Source organism: Gavialis gangeticus, unplaced genomic scaffold, assembly GCF_001723915.1.
Source record: "Gavialis gangeticus isolate Ggan-Ray unplaced genomic scaffold, GavGan_comp1, whole genome shotgun sequence".
Taxonomy (NCBI): Eukaryota; Metazoa; Chordata; order Crocodylia; family Gavialidae; genus Gavialis; species Gavialis gangeticus.
Genome location: NW_017728992.1, coordinates 132,647,842 through 132,667,957, shown reverse-complemented (window position 1 = coordinate 132,667,957; position 20,116 = coordinate 132,647,842). Strand labels below are relative to the sequence as shown.

Below are 20,116 nucleotides of genomic sequence, written 5' to 3'. Positions count from 1 at the left end.
ATCGGCAGAGTCTGGTCTGGGCTGAGGGTTCACACTCCCTCAGAGTCTTCTTCCCCCAAGCTGATGCATTACCTGGAGATGGGGATGGTGGGGAGGCTCTCGTTTTGCCTCCTCTGGCTCCATGAAGTTGTTGGCTGGGGAGGTCTCAGCTCCCTCAAGTCGCGGCTAGCCCTGCTTTGAGCAGGGGGTTGGACTAGGTCAGTGTTTCTGAATGGGCGGGTTGCGAGAATATAGGAAAAGATGGCGAAGAAACTTTAAAAATGGATTCTCATTTAAAAGTGAGAAATGTGGGGAAGCATGGCTTCTCCGGTGTGGGCTGGCATAGCTCCAGCCTGCGTGGGGCTGCTTGGAGGCCCACCGCCCCCCACCCTGCACGCTGGGAGGCTGGGATGGGGGGGTACGGCACAGGGGCGGGAGTGGGGACGCTGTGTTGGAACTGGCTGTTCATGTTTACAAATGGGCCCTGGAAAATAATGGTTGAGATCCTCTGGGCTAGCTGACCTTTTGTGGTCCAGTCCCTTCCAACCCTCACTTCATATGATTCAAGCTACCCCATTGCTCCATGGCATTTTTGAGCAAGGGAGGTACTTTTTCCTTCACAATCTAAACACAGCAAGGGCAGTTCTCTTCTGATGGGATGAGCGGATTCATTTGGGCAGAAATCTAAATATGGCGGCATTTCAGGATCTGTGTTCTCAGCATGTTGTAAGTGTTGGGTCATCATCCAAGAGTTCCTTTTTGTAAGTATCTGTCTGGTTGGCAAATACAAGGTCTAGACTAGAAGGGACCACATAGGTTGTTGCAGGCAAAAGGGCCCACTTGGGTTCAAAAGGATCTGCAAGAATATCTGTTCTTCTGTCCTCCCTCTCTCCCCAGTTGCAGACACTCCACAAACACCAGAGCTGCCTAACTGGGAGGCTCTTGTACAAAAAACTCAAGAGCCTTTCAGACTGCTTTAGCAGACAGCAGGAGAGACAAGGGCACACATGATGCCCTGGGGTCACTGCAGTGGCAGGGACTTGATTAGGTAAAATATGCCACATAATCCTAGGAATTGGACCGTGCTACAGAAAAGTGGGCGTAGGGAAACAACTCTTGCTTGCTATGGCACATCAATCTCCATCTTATTGACATATTTGAATAGGAAGGTTGTGGTTGTACAGAGTTCCTGTTTACCTTTTTGCCTGAAGGAACTACAAGTTACACCCCCTTCCCCCAGCAAATATGAAAAAAAACAAAAAACCTTACACTCCAGTATACAAACAGCTTTACAACGTTAGCAAAATCAGTTAACAGCACAAACAGGATACTATACCACTCTTTTCAAAACCAGTGGTATAGTATCTTGTTTGTGCTGTTAACTGATTTTGCTAATGTTGTAAAGCTGTTTGTATACTGGAGTGTAAGTTTTTTTGTTTTTTTTTTAAATTTGCTGGGGGGAAAGGGGTGTAACTTGCAGTTCCTTCAGTCCCCACAAAAAGGTCAAGCTCTGACCAAGCTTTTCCAAGCTCTGTAAACTTATTTTGATATGGAATGAATATAGAGTTGCCCCACTCAGTTGTACTTGGTGATCTTGCTTCCAGCACTTACTACTTTCTTCAATGTTTTATTCCAAAATAAAGGATTTCTCAGAGTCTATCTAAACTTGTTCTCTTAAATAGGAAATGAGTATTTATGATTTTAAGATATTTTGACCTTTGTAAATTCACTCTCTAATGTCTAGAGCCAAATATTTGATGATGTAAGTGTGAATAATTGCAGAAGAGGGCATTGTTTGGATTCCTTAAAACTTTTTGTTTTAGGTATTTTAACTTCTTTATTCTTGCTTGTTTTTAAATAAAGTGGTTGGGCCTGGGGATAGTAGGTGGGCTCCACTGAAGCCTTTTCCAATATGGCTGCTATTAACCACGTTTTTTGCTTGAAAGTTGGAACGGATCGACTTCTTTTCGTTACCGACTTTACTCAGTTCTCATAACTCCTTTGTACTTATCATGATTTTACTTCTTGCTCAGCATACATAGTGTCACTTCTATAACTTCATTCCATTCAGCTTGCTTGTATGATGCTTAACAGTTTCTGAGTCTGTTAGCTGTTTACCAGTTCAGGAAAATATAAAGGGTCTATCAGCCTCTTCATTCTGTTCTTTCTACTGGTTCTCTTCTCCTCTTTCATCTGTAGCATGGGCAGTGTATTTTGAAAACAGGGTTTGACCTCAGAATGGCTTTCAAAACTGGCTAACAAATTTGCCTAAAAATAGGTGAAACTGGGTTGTAGGAAACAACTGGCTTCCTTCAGATTAGCTGAATCACTAAGCTAAATTAGTGTGCATTAAGAAAGGAACTGCAGTTCATGTTATTAGTTTAATATAGTAGAAAGGGCTAACTGGTAAATATGCAGTATTGGAGAAGCTTGAGAGTTGTGTTTTAAATATTCTGAAAATGCTCAGTTCCACAAATACCCTGCCTGTATTGTCTGAATTGGCTTTTGGGTAAGGCTGTTTATTCTAACTTGAAAGTCAGACCAACAGACTCTGAGATGATGGGAAGTTTATTTCCTTAATTTTGTCCTGAGTGTGCGTTTCTCTCCTACCCTGCTGAGATCACATTGGGTTTTCTGCTTAATAAATATGTTGTCAATAGTCCGTTGATAACTTAGAATGTGTAGTACTCATTTTGTTCTTTTCTTTCAGATTACAGCAAAAGCAGCAGTCATTTTTGTTACACTTCAGTACAATGTTACAATTCTTGCCACAGGTAGGTTTCTTTAGGGAGTTTAGATACCAGTGGGGTAGAGAGAATTGTAGTCTTCATAAATTGACCCATTCCTAATTTCAAATGGTAGAGTTTAAAATTGCTTCTGTGATAAAATGTTAATGCTGTTTTGTTGTGTTTATCATCAATAAAATGGTATCAGCATGCCTAGTTTCTGCATACATCTAGATACGAGGCAGGCATTCAGATCAGTGTGAATGATTTTAGCAACTTTATGGATAAAACTTTGTCTCTGCAAGTTGTACTAATAAGAGGGAGACAAGTTATTTAAATGTTAACAGTGCCCCTTCTAAAGAATTCTGCTAGCTTGCTTAAATGCATTAATTATATTTTTATTTTAATTCTTTCCAGAAACAGTTCTGTCTTTGGTGGGATGGAGATAATTAGTAGAAGTTAAGGTTACTGGTTTAGCCTAGGGGCGGTGGACAGCCTGTTGCATGCATGTCCCAAGTGGCACAGGTAGCTTGTGTGTGTGGTATGTGCCAGTCTGGGGAAGGGGCAAGCAGCACAGTGGCAGATAGGGCAGGAAGAAGACAGCAAAGCAGCAGATCATTACAGAGCAGACAGAAGATTAGACAGGGAAAGGGGAGCAGAGTAGCACTTGGGGAGGGTGCAGGGCTAATTTGTTGCACACCTACCAAAAAGTTTAGGCCCCCAGTGGCTTAACCAGTGATGACAGACCATAGATTTAAATTTAGTTTATACTCTGTGCACACTGATATCTTAATCTCTTATCTGAAAAATACTTCTTTGAGAAATAGATACACTTATTAATAAATGAGATTAAATGAAATCCTAGTATATAACTCTTTAAAATCTGGGTTTTTTTATCCTTCAGAAGAACAATCTGCAGAAACTGTCTCTCTCTATTACTATGGTTTCAAAGACTTGGCTACAATTTTCTTCTATATGCTGGTAGCAATAATCGTACATGCCATTATTCAAGAATATGTGTTGGATGTAAGTACAAAATATTCATCATCTTTATTAAGATGGCAAACGTCAGTACTATTAAATTTTTTTAATATTTAAAATAATTTTGAAAATTAGAGTGTATGATCATGGAATATGTTAATTTCAATTTAAGATACTGTGTGAAAAATAAGACACGTAACACCTGAAACACATTTGTTTTAACACATTTCTCAATTCATAACTTCTGTTTTAGAAAATTAACAGGAAAATGCACTTTTCTAAAACAAAGCATAGCAAGTTTAATGAATCTGGACAACTGAGTGCTTTCTACTTTTTCTCCTGTGTTTGGGGCGCAAGTATTCTTGTCTCTGTAAGTATGTCTTATCTTGCATTTATAGTGTCAGAGCTCAGTCATTTGCAGTAAGAAAATAACTTCCTCTAGTGCTCAGCCATGTGTTAGAGCAGAGACTAATCCTTTGCAAAATCCTGTTAGAGCTCAGTTGTAGCTAAATATCGGTAGCACTCACTCCTGAATCCTTGGCTTTGTCTTTTGAACAGCAGGTTAGAAATAGACACAGGATACTTCATCTGTATTTATTTTGACCCTTCACTGCAATCTGAGTAAATTAGTTCTAGTTTATTATTTTTAAGAACAATTATACAACCACCACCACCACCAGTAATTAGACTTTTAGATATGGGGCAAATGTCATCTCAGATTTGAGTAAATACAGTAAACATGATTTTCTTTTTTGGATATTGTGAGAGTTTGTTAATGCTTCGGGAGCTTGAGGGTCTTCAAAAAGCAAAACTTGAAATATTTATTCTTTAATAAGCTTGACTTCTGCTTCTGGAGACTCTTCTTATTCAGAGTAATGCTAAAGGCTTATATAATGAAAGAAGCTTACTAATGGTATGATACTGCTGTAGTTTTAAGTTGACTGACCCCCCTACCCCCCACACGTGGGTGCATCTTGACTGTTTTGTTTCTGTATGTGGATTTTGGAGTATGATTTCTAAACTAAAAACAGTAATCAGTAGCATTATCCATTTTCAGGAGAATTATGTATCTGATCCAACGTCTTTGTGGAAGGACTACCCTCACACTCTGATTCCGTAAGCCTTTTTTTTTTTTTCCAGAATGTTGGAAAGTAATAATCATCTAAGATTTATAGTACAGTGCTAGTTCATGGCTTAGACCAACTACTGGGCAGAGCTGTGGTAGTGGTCTAAAATATGTTATTATATGATGCAAAAACTTGCTGCTCTCCTCATTTGGAACATCCAGAAATCAAATTTCTTCAGGGCATTGAGGGAAGTTAATAAGGTTTAGCCATTTTTTGTAATACCATTTCATTTTTCCCAGAAGTTTTATTAGTGAGAGAAAATTTGCATTCCTCTTGTTGTTTATCCATAGGTTTTAGAAGTTTGCAGTAAAATTTTTTGGAACATTTGAACTAGGAATATAGTTACCAAACACACTTACTGTATATATTTTCTTGCTGTCTCATGCAGATTTCAAATGAAATTTTTCTACATCTCTCAGTTGGCATACTGGTTTCATGCTTTTCCGGAACTGTACTTCCAGAAAACTAAAAAAGTAAGCCAAAAAAAAATCTCATGTTAAAACAGCAGTACTTTTACTATTAAGTGTGTCAGGGAATGGATTTAATATGAATATATAAATGTATATGCTTGCATATCAATTGATATATTTTGGTCCACAAAAAACAAACATACTTCTGGTTTTTCTGTATTAATAGAGAACTTATGAGAGAACTATCTGCTTACTGGGGAGTGAATTACTTAAAAATAAATTTCAAGTAGTCTTTTTAAATACGTGCAGTTACTTCAGTGTTTACTTTGTGAACATGGCTGTTCTGTCTGTGGGAGCTTGCACTCTAATATTACTTCCAAGCAGTTGCTCTGATACAACAGAATTGCAATCCAACTTTGCATCACTTGAAGTTCTGATTTGCAGTTCTCTTTACATTTTAACTGATGGTACAAGTACTTTTTTAATCAACTGTTAGAAAAACAAGAAACTACCTTTTATAGCTTTGGGTCATTTATTTCCACCACATTCATGTAATGGCACAGTCAGTTCAACTCTGAAGTCTCACAGTTGGTGGTTTTCCTATTTGTTACTATTGAAGACAACTAATTCTTGCCAATTAAGGTCCTAATACAAAATTGTTTAATGGCTGAGAATTCATACAGATTAGGCAGTGAAGATTGCCAAATTTCCCAACTTCGGGGAATTGTGAATAGTTTTATCTGAAAGAGATTGTCAGCTGGCTTGGATAAGGCAAAGAACTCTAAGAAACAGCACGTGTATGTGTGTTCAGCAAAGGAAGAATGCTGCAAGCTTTTAACATCTAAAGGCAAGCTTGGTATGCAGGCCATTATAGTTGACCTTGAGATACAAATAGATAGGAATTCAGTAATATAACTTGTTGACTTTAGAAACATGGAATATTTTTCTTTCTAAAAAGTTGGTTTCAGTTTCAAGTCTTATAGATGGTGATACATCTAAAAGACAACTTTTAATACATTTTTCAAGTCAAAGCAGACAACCTCTGGGCAGATGTTTTCCTTCTGTATAATCTATGATGCAGCAGCTGAAAAGCTGTTGCTCTTAGATATTATCACTTTTATGAACTTCTAGGTATTCACTAGCTTAACCAGTTTCAACAGAGAACTTCAGATTATGTTGATTATACAAATTGAGAACTCTGAAAGAATTGTGCCAGGAGCTGACAAGTGGGACTAATGGTTACAATACCTCTCAATTATTCCTGTGTCTCTATCTTCCTTTTTTGCATCTTTCCATTCTTTCTGCTGCACAAAGATATCTACAAAGCTTGCTTTTCAGGCACTTAACATTGAAATATCAGATCCTTGCTCCCATTCCTCTTACAGGAGTATCCTAACAAGGAAGGAACACCAGTTGTTCTTAACATCTTTTTAGATTTGAGGCACCCCTGGATTGACCCAAGACTTTCTTTGGAAGATGCCAGGTCTTAGTTTTCACTCTTTTTGCCTATAGAAAAACAATAGAGCAGTTCTTTCTGTTTTCAAAAAATTCAGAAAGACCACAATGTTGGATTTCTATTTAAAATCTCCGGGTTTATCTAGTGAATCACGTTTGTAAACCTAACAGTGGTAACTTTATGTGGCACCCCTTGAAAGGATCTCACAGCACACCGGGGAGCCATGGCTCTCTGGTTGAGAATCACTCTCTATGTCATGATTAGGGATCTCTGTAAATTACATTGGAAGTTCCCCCTGCAGTGACCTCTTTAATGTTTTTCATTTCACTGCTTACCACCCCCTCCTCCACTGATTGGTGGAGGGGTGCTGCCAGCCAACCCATTTGCCACTGGTCCCCGAAGAAGGAAAAACCGCAGCGTACTTTAAAACATCTGTCAATCGGAGGGGGGTGGAGGGCAAGCAGTGAAATGAAAGCATTAAAGAAGCTGTTGCTGGGGGGCACTTCCAGTGTGATTTTTACCGAGATCCCTAGTCATGATAATATTTGAAGCTGCAGTCTCTCTCCTCCCACTCCCCCCACCCCAGCAAGGAATGCCAACTTTTAGTTTTGGAACATTTTAATATCCCAGCACATTGCTACCAGTATAGGCACTCTGATGGAGATCAGAAACTTACACGCCTTTTGTATAGTTTGGAGTTTGAACTACACTAGGAAAATAGATTCTAGTTTCACTAAAGTCACTTTGTTTCCTAGAGTGTCTTAGCCAACTATCTGTCTTCCAAAAGCAGAAGAGAAGAAATAGTATTAGTTAAAACTGCTTCATGTTAAAATTCAAAGATGGTTTAGCAAACCAAGTGACTATCGGGCCTGTCTTCTGAAATGATATACATCACATGCCAGGAATTTTGAAAAACATTGGAGAAAATAGCCACATGTTCTTAATGACCAGCCTTTTTTTGGAAAGAAAAATGTGGATTTTCTACTGTTTTCAGTCATGCATCACCTTAGAAACAGATTCACAGGACTGTTAGTTAGAGCTACCAAATTGTTTTTCAGAACTTCATTAAGCTACTTTCCAGCAGTGATCTCAGTACTGCAAAAATGTGTCTTCTCTTCATTGGAATCTGATTGTATGACAAATCTTTTATTGATTTCAGTAGAAGCACTTTCTAGTTTTGTTAATACTCTATCTTTCATCTCTTTCTGAAAAAGGATAAACTTCAGCTGTTCTGATTTTTACTAAATATATCAGCTAAAGTTGCATAACCAAGTGATTTTGCTCTTTGGAGAATGATGAGTACCTCCGCTCTTTAGAGAATGAGGGCTAGCAGTTTACCCACTACAAGGTCATGCTGGATTCCATTCTGTTCTCCTATGTATGTCAGTGTGTGTGAGAGGCTGCCAAGAGAGATGATTATGGGGTTTTTTCCTCTATTCATCTTTATGAGATTTGAATTAAATCAGTGTTTGGTGAGGATGTAAACTGGAATGAGAATTAACTATTTTGCAATTTAGAATTGGTAAGCTGAGTATCAATAAGAGATTTTGGACACTTCTTTACTGGAACATGTCCATTTCTTCCCAAAACGTAGTTTTTGGTCACACAATACTCTTGAACCCTATATTTCTTGTTAGCTGCCACAGATTTGACTAGGTTAGTAGTGACATGATCATTTTTTAGGTTTGGGATGGAAGTATTTTGAGTTAATACTTCTTTTTTATGGATAGCAACTTGGCAGAACATTAGTTTTGCACTTGCTCTATAAATAGATCTTAGCCTGAGTAGTCACTAACATACTAACTTATCAGTGCTGAGCATTGCTTGTTAACTAATTAGCACAATAAAGCACAGTGAACACTTGTGTGCAGTTGCCTAAAAGGCTAATTCTGCATATTGATTTCAAGTTTAATTAAAGTACTAATTTAAATATTACCCAAAATAAGTCAGGATTTTTTTTAATTGCTTGAGTACTAGCTTCTACTTTTTTGTGATACCTCAAGCAACAGGAAACCCTCATCCTGAAAACTAAGGAGCTTCAGTTACAATGGTAACAAAGTATAATGAACCCACAAACTTGATTGATTGAATTTCTCTTAGAAAATCACATCTCTCTGCATCCATTTCTGCACTGTGTTTTAAGGTGCATCACGTGTTTGTGATTCTTGCCTCTACCGTCCTGGTGTACTTAGTGACCCAGCATACACATCAGATCATGCTGATTTTAGAAGTAACTTAAACGCTCTACTTGCATTTGGATAGCTAAATCTGAAAATGTCTTCAGTTTACCTTTTGAGGATAGACACTTTTTTTAATCCATATGATGCAATCTAAATTCAGATCTAGTTACAGTTTTGGCTGAGCAGAACATCTTGACATGTCTCTCACCAAAGTCTGTTCACCAAAGCAGTGTCTAAATCCCCTGGGGCACCTATTCCAGGATGTGTACTCCAAGCTCACCTAACATCAATAGAATTGAGTTCAACGTGAAGTAAAACGGCAATAGCTGCTGTTGCTAAAAATGCGATAGGAAAAGGAAATTGTTGTGGTGGTTTTTATGCAGTAGCTAAATGGTTAGAGTACTTGCTCTAGGATTATTCACATGGAATATCTGAACCATCTTCAGTCTATGATGGGTTTTAATCCTATCCCACAGAAGATTAACCTAACCCAGGGGTGGGCAATTATTATGGGCGGAGGGCTGCTTACTGAGTCTCAGCAAGCTGTTGAGGGCTGCATTTCCCTCTCTGGCACAAGGAACCAGGAGCAGCCCCATGGTCCCAGGCCAGAAGCCTCTGGTAGGCAGGGGCTTCTGGTTGCAGGGGTGGAGCTGGGCAGATCTTGCTGCTGGGTTCTGCCACCAGCTTCCCCTGGGTCCTAGTGCCCCTGACTCCTGTCCTTTTTGACAAGCAGCCAGAAGCAAATAAATATAAATTTTTCTAATTTTTTTTAGGGGCCCCGCGGGCTGGATAGAATGGCCTGGCAGGTGGGATCCGGCCCCCAGGCCATATTTTGCCCACCCCTGACCTAACCCCAGGGTTAAATATAGGTGGAGTGATGCCCCCTCCTCATCCAATTAAAGCTGTTCCACTCTAGCCAAGAATACAAGAACGTTGGGGTAGAAAGCAAGAAAAGAGGAAACATGACTCTAGCCTAGTAATTCTCAACCTTTTTAGATGAAAGGCACCCTTCAGAAAATACCAGCTCTTAGCTTTTACTCATATTTTGACTGGAAAAATACTAGAGCAATTCTTCTGTTGGAAGAACTCAGAAAGACCAGAACAGGTCAGAATATTTGTGATGCTGTCAGTGCCTATTTCACATCTATGAGTTTGTCTTGTGAACCCAAGTGTAGGTAAGTGTTCTATACACCTAACTGTGCTAATATTGTGTGACACCTTTAAATAGATCTCATGGCACCCTGGTTAAGAATCACTACTTTAGTCCATTGTTCTGAGTTTGCAAAATTCATGGTCTTATTCTTACTACTTTCTAGTCTTTCTAGTTTATCTACCTTTTTTAAAATGTGTGCGCCTAAAACCTAATTACAATATTCCAGCTAAGACACCATAGGCACTATATAGAGTTGAATAAGACCTCACATCTCTTTAATAAATCCAAGAACAGGATATACCAGAGAGAGGCAACCAGTTGGCACACGTGCCAATTAGTGGTATGCGGAGACATTCTCCTTGGCATGCCTGGAAGTGTGCTGAGGAAAATGTGTACACTTTTTTAAAGTTGCTGCTCTGAGGGTGGGATCAAGAGAACACAGGCAGGGACATGGTGTGCATTCTGCTAACCTCACCCCTGACAGCCACTGACACGGGGGCAGGGTTAGCAGAATGCAGACTGCGTCCCTGCTCGCATTCTCCTGACCCACCCCCAGTGCCTGCTGATGTGCTGGAAGGGGACAGGGAGGATAAGGAAAACCAGCAGTGGCAGTCACTGCATCATGTACCCAGTGCCCACACTGCTCACCTGCATTGCTAATGCTGGGTGGCCAGGCTCTGGCAGCCAGTTCACATAATTTCTTCCTCCTCTTTCCCCACTCTTTCTCTTTTTCTAGGCACCTACCAAATTCATGGTGCAAGTGCAGCAGCACCACTAATCTTGCAGGTCTCTGGGCACCTTCTCCCTCTGCTTGCTGCTGATCAGTGGAGGGGCTGTGCTTGCAGCTCGCTTTTGATTGGCAGGGAGGCAGAAACTGCAGCTTTAAACTTTTGCACTGATTTTTGTCTCCCCACCACTGAGGCAAAAATGGCACCATGTTTAAAACTGTGGTTTTTCACTTCCCTGATGAATTCAGGACAAGATACAATTCCTGTGGACTGTAAGCAGGGCAGGCTGGCCCCAGCAGGGGTTGGACCCTGGGCTATGGGTGAGGGGGACTGGGAGGAGTGGGGAAGTTCTGCTTGCTATGGAGAGCTCTGGCACTCGTTGCAGTGGGGGAGCTTGCATGCAGGTGGGTATGGGAGACACGGAGCTCTCTGGGGCGAGAGCCTGCACTGCGTGGGGAGGTTGTGCTCCCTGGGAACTGTGGGGTGCCATGGTGGGGTAGGGGATACCCCTTTTTCTGGAGCCCACTGGCTACACTAGCAACCCTCTACCCCCAGCATTAACTCTGCTAGGCTTCCATGCCAGAAGTGCTGGGGCAACCTGCCTATCCAGGGGTGCAGCATTGCTGCTCAGGTGCTCCAGGAGCAATGTGGCAGGCAGGCAGAGCCACGTGTGCACTGGCTGCTGCTGCCCCTTCCCAACCCTGGAGCCAGCGGCCAGGCAGGGCACAGCTGGGCAGAGCATGAGCCCCTTTCCTCACAGCCCCCTTCCACCCTCCAACTCTTGCTGTGCACTGCAGAGCCCAGCCCATGGCTTCTCACTGGGGCTGCTTGCCAAATTGGGATAAAACCATGTAATACACCCCCCCCCCCTTACCCGCAACTGCAGGTAAACCGTGGTTTGAAACATGGCACAGTTTTTGTGTCTTTACTGGTTAACAGCAAGCAGCAGGGCTCCCAGGACCCCTCCGCCAAAAGGTGGTGGGGCAACAAAAATGGCTCCAAGTTTAAAACTGCAGCTTTTGCCTCCCTGCCAATCAGGACTGCAAGTGTGGCCCCTCCACCAATCAGTGCCAGGGGAGGGCATGCAGGGGAACTTGCAAAATTAAATGTGCTGCCACGCAGCCCACTTCCACCATGAATTTGGTAGGTCCCTATCTTTTACCCTTTTTCTCTCTTCTCTTCCGCTTTCTTTTCTCTCCTTTTCCTTCTTCTCTCCTTTTTTCTCCCCCGTCTCCTCTTTTCTTCTCTTTTCTTTTCTTTTTTTCTATTTTCTCCTCTTTTCTCTTTTCTTCTTTCCCTCTTTCTTTCTTTTCTTACTAGTATTTTCAAAAAAAGTTCTCTTTTTTTTTTTTCTGCCTTCCAAAAACAAGGTGCATACCTTATCAGAGGTGTGTGATATGCAAGAAAATATTTTATTTCTCCAGTTCTTCATGGGATCCTGTTCTCCATATTGCTTGCAATTGTTCCTAATCTAATCTGCATGTGTTTATTCCATTAAGCATGGTATTGATGAAAATACTGAATAGAACCAGGCAAAAGATGCATCTTTGCAGGGCCCCACTTGAAATGTCTTCCTGGATGGACTGTAAATCATTATAAATATTCTGAGAATAATTTAAACCAGTTTTAGGGGATTCACTAGATGCTGATTACATCTAGACTATATTTTATTGGCTTCTATAAAAAAAAAAATATGAAATAATGTGTGATGGTGGCAGCAGCCTTACCAAAGTTAGGTTATGTCAATTTACTGCTCTTCTTGTATTTACTTAGCCAGCTAGCCACCCTGTCAGAAGGAAATTAGAGTGTGTCAGTCCGTTACTGTCAAACCCATGTTTATCAACTCTGATGTCTAGGTATGTAAAAATTGATTCTTAATCCATATCAGAATTTTTCTTTTTTGTTTTAGGGATCCACACTAGACTGACTGGGATTATGTTTCCCATATCCTTTCCTTTTCCCTTCAAGATAAGTGCTGTGCCCACCAGGCCACACCTGTTCTCCATGAATCCTTAAAATAATAGTACAGAAACTACTTAATTCCTATAAGTAGTATAGCGTAAATGTCAGATCCTGCCAACTTTAATCTATCTACTGTTTTGGCCTACTCTCCCATCTCCATTTAAAAATTAATTTTATTTAATCATCTGATCACAGACAAACTTCTCTGTGGAGAATTAAGTAAAGAAGATGTACTTACTGAATAATTAAGTCTTAACCTGCATTATCTATAACAATTTTCTTTCTATGTTGTGTGTGGGCATGAACACATGAAAATTAGCTCTAACATTTTTATTACCCACTAAGAATGCTGCCATTATTAGGTTCTTATCCTTTCAGCAAGGAACATACATTTCATCTTTCTGACAAATTTATGGGTGTCTAATTCTTTCATGAATTTTGAATATTTTTACGCTAATTTTCTTTTTATGTTCTCTTTTATACTTATGTGAAACTGAGCATTTAGTTTTACTACTGACTGATGTAGACTAGTCAGTTTTAATATAAAAGTTTGTCCCACTAACAGTTTTCCAACCTTTTAATTATATTTGTGTGTATTGTGTCCAGGTTTTGGATTTTTTGCACTCTTAAGATCGTCAAGGATTGGCTTGCAGTTCAGATGGCTGTGCCTGGCCAAGCAGCTTGTGCAGCTGCAAAAGGCACCCATTTAATGTCAGTCATTTTCCTCAAACCAGAGAAACTCTGCATCTGGGGTAACTTGCTGTGAATCATGCCGTGTATAACTGGGGTGAAACAGTAAGACAGTGAAGTTCAGCTGTAACTTCTTTAGGTTCTGCCTGTAAGAACAGTTGTATTTTTGGGATGACTGCATGCCAGAGAAACTGCCCTTGCCTTCTGCCAGCACAAATGCTAGACTCAAAACTTTCTGTTATCCCCTGAATTTCTTGCTTAACTTTCTCGTGAATAATCTTCGTGGAAGTCTGGGTCCCTCATCTTTCAGGGACACTTGCAACAGACTGAGGGAAGAATATCGAAATACCTCTCCTTTGAGATGAGCCTACAGCTCACAATCCTCCCTTGCAGCCTAAAAAAAATGCTTTGAGGAAAGATCTATCAGCTGCTAGTTGTAACAGTTTATTGAGGTATGGCTTGAGTTCTGAGCATGTTGCTCAGAAGAGTTTTGAGGAGGCCTTTGTAAACTACTAGAACAGTGGTTGGTCTAATTCAGTGGTGCTCAACCTTTCTTCCCTGTAAGACTAGTCTGCAGGCCGGATCCAGCATGAATTTGGCATGTGGGGCCATGTCCTACCACCATATTCCTGGCACCGCATTTTTTGGATACATGGGGAGACTCATGGGCCAGATGACACGGACCCAAAGACTGAATTTGGCCCTAAGCCAGAGGTTAAGCACACAACTGATCTAATGAGTTTTTTACTTGACAGTGTTTACCAAAGTACCTGTCTTTGTCTTATGAGAAGCTCCACTTACCCTAACATGGGGTGGCTGATATTTGGCTGATAATACTCATGCTGATATTTTTCCCTCGCCCATTCTTTTGGCTTTTTTTTTCTTGTTCTAGACTCTTAAGTGTATTCTGGTGATATCCACAATATGGGGTTGATGAGGGAATCTTTCAACTCTTCTGCAAAAGGAAAGGATCTTTGTGTGGTATTTTATTGAACCAGGTGCATGGTTGGGGTAAACTTAGACTAGCTTTCGAATGCAATGGAGCACCAGTGTATATACCCACCTACAATCCCCAGTGGATGTTTAGGTGATTAAGCAGGGCAGGTGTTTAGGTGATTAAGCAATAGGTTGGTCTAGCTGAAATTTTCCAGAGCCTTTGGTTCTGGAAATTTTCAGCTAGAGCAACCTATCACCCAAGGGGAAAAAGGAATTGAGCCATTCCCTTCCATATTTCCTTCTTGGAGTTTTTCATAGGTAATTTGAATCACACTTTCTTTCAATCTGGATTCTCAAAAGTTGACAGATCCTCTCAGCCTTCCTCGCAGGGCTTGGCAGGGAGGGTGTTCCCTCTATGCTCATCTTTTCACATTAGAGGGCAGCTAGTGTTCAGAGACCTTAAATAATGAGCAAAACTAATGTCCCATTTCCTTAGATGTGGTTTAGCAAAATAAAAATTATAATCTGTAAAATTCTTGTATAATAAAGGGCTTAGTCCATCTGTTTGTAATACTCTTGGAGCCCTCTGATTGGTTAGTGAAACAACCAATCGGAGTGCGGAGCACCACTGTGACAGGGGGCAGAGTGGGGTGGGCGAGGGCAGTGGCATGGGGTGCTGGCAGAGCGGGATCACAGGGCAAGTTTTTGCCTGCTCCTGGGAGGCGGCAGTGGCATGGGATGGTAGGTGGCAGCACTTCGTCACCGTCCCCCCACCCCCCCGTCATTGTTGATGGGGAATTCGCCTGTTACTTCTATACTGTACTAAGAGCCTGCGTTTTAACATGTGAAAGGGGAACCTGCTGTAATATGGACAGATTCCTCAGTCTTTTCCATCTGCCCATTTGGCTCATTATCTACATTTTGTCTTGGATGGCATGTGTGTTTATAGATTTGCACCTTCTAATATGTGTTGAGATCAGATTGCATCTCTGTTTTAACATACCTTTGAAGAATGGCTGTTTTCAGAATTTCCACTAGTTAATATGTGAAAAGAAAACCTAAACTTTAGGAATCCTATCTAAAACTTAAGGGGTTTCTTGAAGACGTTTGTGTCTCCATGTTCCTTGTGTAGCATTTCAAGATTAGAATGTTTTACTATGTGTACTTAATTGGTGGCTGTTTTTATTGTTGTTGTGTGCAACAGACTTATTCTTTAAATTCATTCTTCCCCTGTCTTCCTGCTGTCTCTTTACTCTAGGTGCACTAGAGTTATTTATGTTCCTTCTGCCTGTTTATGTTCTTCCCTTCCTATTTAATTACCATGCTGTGTCAGCTGCCTAAGAGCATAACCTGAGGTGCCAGTGCACACAACCTGTATTGCAATCTAATTAAAACTTCACTTTGCCATCAGCATGCAGGGTAACGTAGGAGCATAGAGTTTTAAATTAGAAGTTCCTGAACAATCTTAAATTTCTAAAATATTTTTATTCTTTGCATTGTATTAGCACGCAAAATCTTTTGAGTTTATTAATAGAAGCTCTGTTCAGCTTTTGTTTTTAGCACCTGTAGAAAAAAGTAAAACTTTTACTTTAAAGCAAGAAATAAATGTCTATAATTATAATGAGGTAAATAAGCCTGTGCTATAATAGATCATTTTGGTGTATTAACTACTTTGACATGTAAGTAAAATATATTATGGGTAGAATGAGGCAAGAGTTACCAAAATTGCCTTAAGGAAAACATTTTTTCCTTTGCTTTAAAAAGCATTTCTGAGTTTAAATGACACTTTCTTATTTTTTTTCAAGCAGAAGTATATTTAAGCTGATAGGCTGACGTGTGGTAAAACTAGTGAACAATACCTGAATGGAAATCAAAGCATCAGATCAAGTAACTGAGACAACAGATTGCCAGGAAAGGAAGGGTGTTAAGGGCTGCTTGCAGACCTTTTTTTTTTTTTTAAAAGGGGGCTTTGCTGGAAGAAGCAGCACTTTGCTTTCACCTAGCTCTGTAGTATGTGCATAGATAAGGCACTTCAGCGGGGCTTTTTAGCGCTTTTATCTAATAGCTGATTTCAGTCAGCTATTAGATAAAAGCACCAAAAAAGCCCCACTAAAGCACATAATGTATACAGATGTTGGGAGAGCTGGGTTCTACTAACGTGATGCCTCCTCTGAGCATGCTCGGGGCTCAGCACAGAAGGGTGTGGAGTTTAAAGTAAAGCACCGCACCATTTGGGGGGGGGGGGTTAACCTCCTCAAGCAGCCGAGGTGTCTGAACAGCATAGAGGGGGATCTGAAATAGTGAATGTGATAACATTGCACATCTAACTTTCTTTCTGCTTAATAGGAAGACATCCCTCGCCAGCTAGTCTATATTGGACTTTATCTTTTTCATATTGCTGGAGCCTATATTTTGAAGTAAGTCAGTCTTTTTTTTTTTTAGCTTGCTTCCATTGGGTTTATCTGTGAACATAAACAGATTGTAAAATGTTTTAAATATTTGGTTTGCTTTTGTTTTTTAGCTTGACTCATCTTGGACTTGTTCTTTTGGTGTTACATTACTTTGTTGAATTCCTCTTCCACATCTCCCGCCTCTTCTATTTTAGCGATGAAAAATATCAGAAAGGGTAAGTAGTTACAATTTTAAACCCTTATAACTTCTTTATTGACCCACAAGCCTTGTGCATGTGTGTTTAACAGGAAGTCTTTGTGTCTGCTTAACAATTAAAAATTGGTTTAATTAGGACTTGCTTAACCTTCCATTCATTTACCCTTAAAATCCTGCCTTAATAAACAATGCTACTGTTTAAACCTAAATTTGTGTTTTGAACACCACTTATTTTCTTCCAATAATATTTAAACTTCCACAGTGACTACAGTTTTTTTTACTCTAGTAAATGTGTAAATAAATATAAAGTATTCTGTGTGCATTGAAAGTAATATAATACCTTATGTGAGTATTGATCTTTTAAAAAGTTTCATTATCCTTCTCAACTGTAAATGGATTCTAAAGTAATGGGAATAAACAGGAAGACTTAGTTTGGGACCCAGTCAAAATGATAAATTTATAAGCTTAGTGATGCATGATATTTTTTTTCACTCCAGGTTTTCAGTGTGGGCTGTTCTTTTCGTTCTGGGGAGACTTCTGACCTTGATTCTCTCTGTCCTCACTGTTGGCTTTGGTCTGGCTAGAGCAGAGAATCAGGTGCTGGATTTTAGTACTGGAAACTTTAATGTGCTAGGTTTCAGGTACTGTAAAATTAAATTTTAAACATTGCTTTTATATCTACCTTGCATTTTATGGAGTATATTATAGTCAAGCTAGAAATATGGGTTATTAATTTGAACTCTGCAAACATCAGATTTGTAGCTCCTAAAGTAACGTAATAAGGCATGCATGTAACTTTCAGCAAAAGTTAATAACTGGAGAATCCCTGTACTACAACAAATCATAATGTTGGTTGTCGTGGCAGAGAAGAGCAGTTGTAGGCTTAAAATTACAGTTTCATATTAAAAAAAAAAAAAACTTAGTTTCTTAACTATTTTAAAATCAATTTATTGGCATCATGACTTAACAGAGCTGTAGCCTGTGCTGTGCTGTGCTGAGAGAAGAAATGTGGTAAGATCCAAGAAATAAAGTTGCAACATGGAGTTTGCCACAGTTTGCCCAGCTTGCCAGGGCAAAGAGGCATGCATTTTTTCTTTACCTAGGAAAATGAGCTGTAGCATTTTCAGATCTTGGTATCAATAAATCTTAACTGCAGATTTAGGTATTTGTAAATATCCATAAACATAAGGACTTTACAGCAGAGGCCTAGAGTATCCCCATCACTTGCTGAGGGTGTTTCCTTACTGCCATGATAATGTATTTTGGTGAAGGCCCATGCTGTTGTCGTATCCTAAAAGTTCCTGTACAGTCTGCCTGACCTTCCAGTTTTAATTGCCATCGTCAGGGATCCTGGCTTTCTCTGATTTAAAGTCGCAAATTCTCTGATTTTAAAAACCACAAAATCCATTATTAAAAATTTTAAAAGCCCCTTGCAGCCCCCCAGCTCTGCTGGAGGTGGCCCCCAGCCAGGGCTATGGGGCCAGGGGCCCAAGTCTGCAGCTCCCTGCCCCCAACAGCAGGCAGCTGCAGCAGAAGCAGCATGGAGCTGGCTCTCCCACTGCTGCCGCCTGCTCCGGTGGGGGCAGGGATGGCTCCTGCCCCCCTCCCCCCAGCCCTGCCAGAGGGGCCCCCAGCATCCTTCAAGCCCCACTTACCTCAGGCTCCAGGAGCAAAGAGTGAAGCTGATCTGAGCGGAGCTGTGGCTAATGGATCCTCCAGCTTCACCCTTCCTCCACCCCTCTGGGCAGGGCTGGGGGTTTCCCGCCCTACTTGCAAACAGCTCTTGCAGGCTGGAGCTCAACCAGCCTGCAGAGCTGTTTGCAAGAGCAGGGAATTGGTGGGATTCTCTGCTGAAAGGAGAAATCTGAATTTTTCTCTGATAAAAGGGGGAAATCCATGGTTTTCTCTGTTTTTCCATGGGAAATGGAAAACCAGGATCCCTGGCCATCAGAAAGGAGCTTATTCTGGGGTCTGAGTTGCAGTATGGAATAATGTCACAGCAGTAAAGAGAAGGACTGTTTGTTGCAGTGTAATCTACTCATTTTCCCCAAACCATAACTCCATACTAGTCTTGAGGATTTTGCATCGTGGGAAAGGGAGAGAGCATGCCACAGAGCTGTAGCTGCTTCCCAGATTGCAAACTCCAGGCAATATCAACTTTTAGGTATCTCATTTTGCTCTATATTAAACTCTGTATCCTTATTTGTACTCGCTCTCATTTCTGGTCACCATTAAGATATATAAGGAAGTAAACAAATTGGCACCAGACTGGCTTGTGTTTCTGGAGAGGGGAGGAAAATCCAATTTACATAGATCACTGTTTCTCAAACTGGGGTGCACAGCAGACTTTTAGAGGGTACAAGAAAAGGAAGAAATGGGAAAGCAGAAGGGGAAAGGGAAATTTTAAATTGACAGAAAGGAAATAAAACTTTAACTCTCTTGGGTTGTTTGAGAAGTTGCATTGTGGCTATCGTGATATTTTTATTTTTTTATTATTCATAAATAATATGGAATCATAAGGGGAACATAGCAGCATAACAGCCATAGAAAGCGGTATGTCTGAGAATGAGTGGCCTGTTGGAAAGAATTTGTAACTTGTCTTTTGAAAGGAATGCTTTCCATATGTGTGAGGCCCATATTTTGACAAATGCACATAATCAGGCTATTTTACTTTATTTTTGGGAAACTTGACAAAATTGTTAGCCATGCATTTTGACATGTTTACATGGTTCTCTCTATTATGGCCACCCTCTCTTTTGTAGGATCGGTGTACTGGCATCAATATGTGCAACTGAAGCCTTTATGATGTGGAAATTCATCAATTTTCAACTTAGAAGGTGGAGAGAACATTCTTCTTCTCAACCCCAGTCACAGAAAAAGAAGTTTGTAACAGCCAAAGGAAAGCCCTCCAAAAAAGAGAGAGGTTTGTATTGTGTGGATTCAGTTCACTTTTGGTCTTCAAAGAGCTTCAGCAAACACAAAAGCTTATCTGGCATAATTGGGTAAAATGCTATTAATGATAGATTAATCTTAGTGGTGCTTGAGGCAGTGTTGGTTGGTGGAAGTGATTAATTGCAAGGAAAAAGCTTTGAAACTGGTCTGTTTTACAAACCAAATTATATAAAATATTACCCAAATATCTAAAAATGGACTTTCAGATATTCACTGAATGTCTTCCAGT

General features: G+C 40.3%; 1 protein-coding gene across 1 annotated transcript in view; it reads left to right on the top strand.

Moving 5' to 3' along the window:
• The first annotated feature begins 2,527 nt into the window (after positions 1-2,527).
• Positions 2,528-20,116, top strand: part of TRAM1 (translocation associated membrane protein 1) — a 39,378-nt gene continuing 21,789 nt past the window's right edge. The window contains exons 1-9 of the mRNA XM_019527779.1: positions 2,528-2,753; positions 3,610-3,731; positions 3,940-4,056; positions 4,744-4,802; positions 5,202-5,286; positions 16,675-16,745; positions 16,850-16,954; positions 17,433-17,576; positions 19,698-19,858. Of these exons, the coding sequence (XP_019383324.1) occupies positions 2,657-2,753; positions 3,610-3,731; positions 3,940-4,056; positions 4,744-4,802; positions 5,202-5,286; positions 16,675-16,745; positions 16,850-16,954; positions 17,433-17,576; positions 19,698-19,858 (961 nt within the window). The 5' untranslated portion in view covers positions 2,528-2,656. The remainder of the gene's footprint in view (positions 2,754-3,609; positions 3,732-3,939; positions 4,057-4,743; positions 4,803-5,201; positions 5,287-16,674; positions 16,746-16,849; positions 16,955-17,432; positions 17,577-19,697; positions 19,859-20,116) is intronic.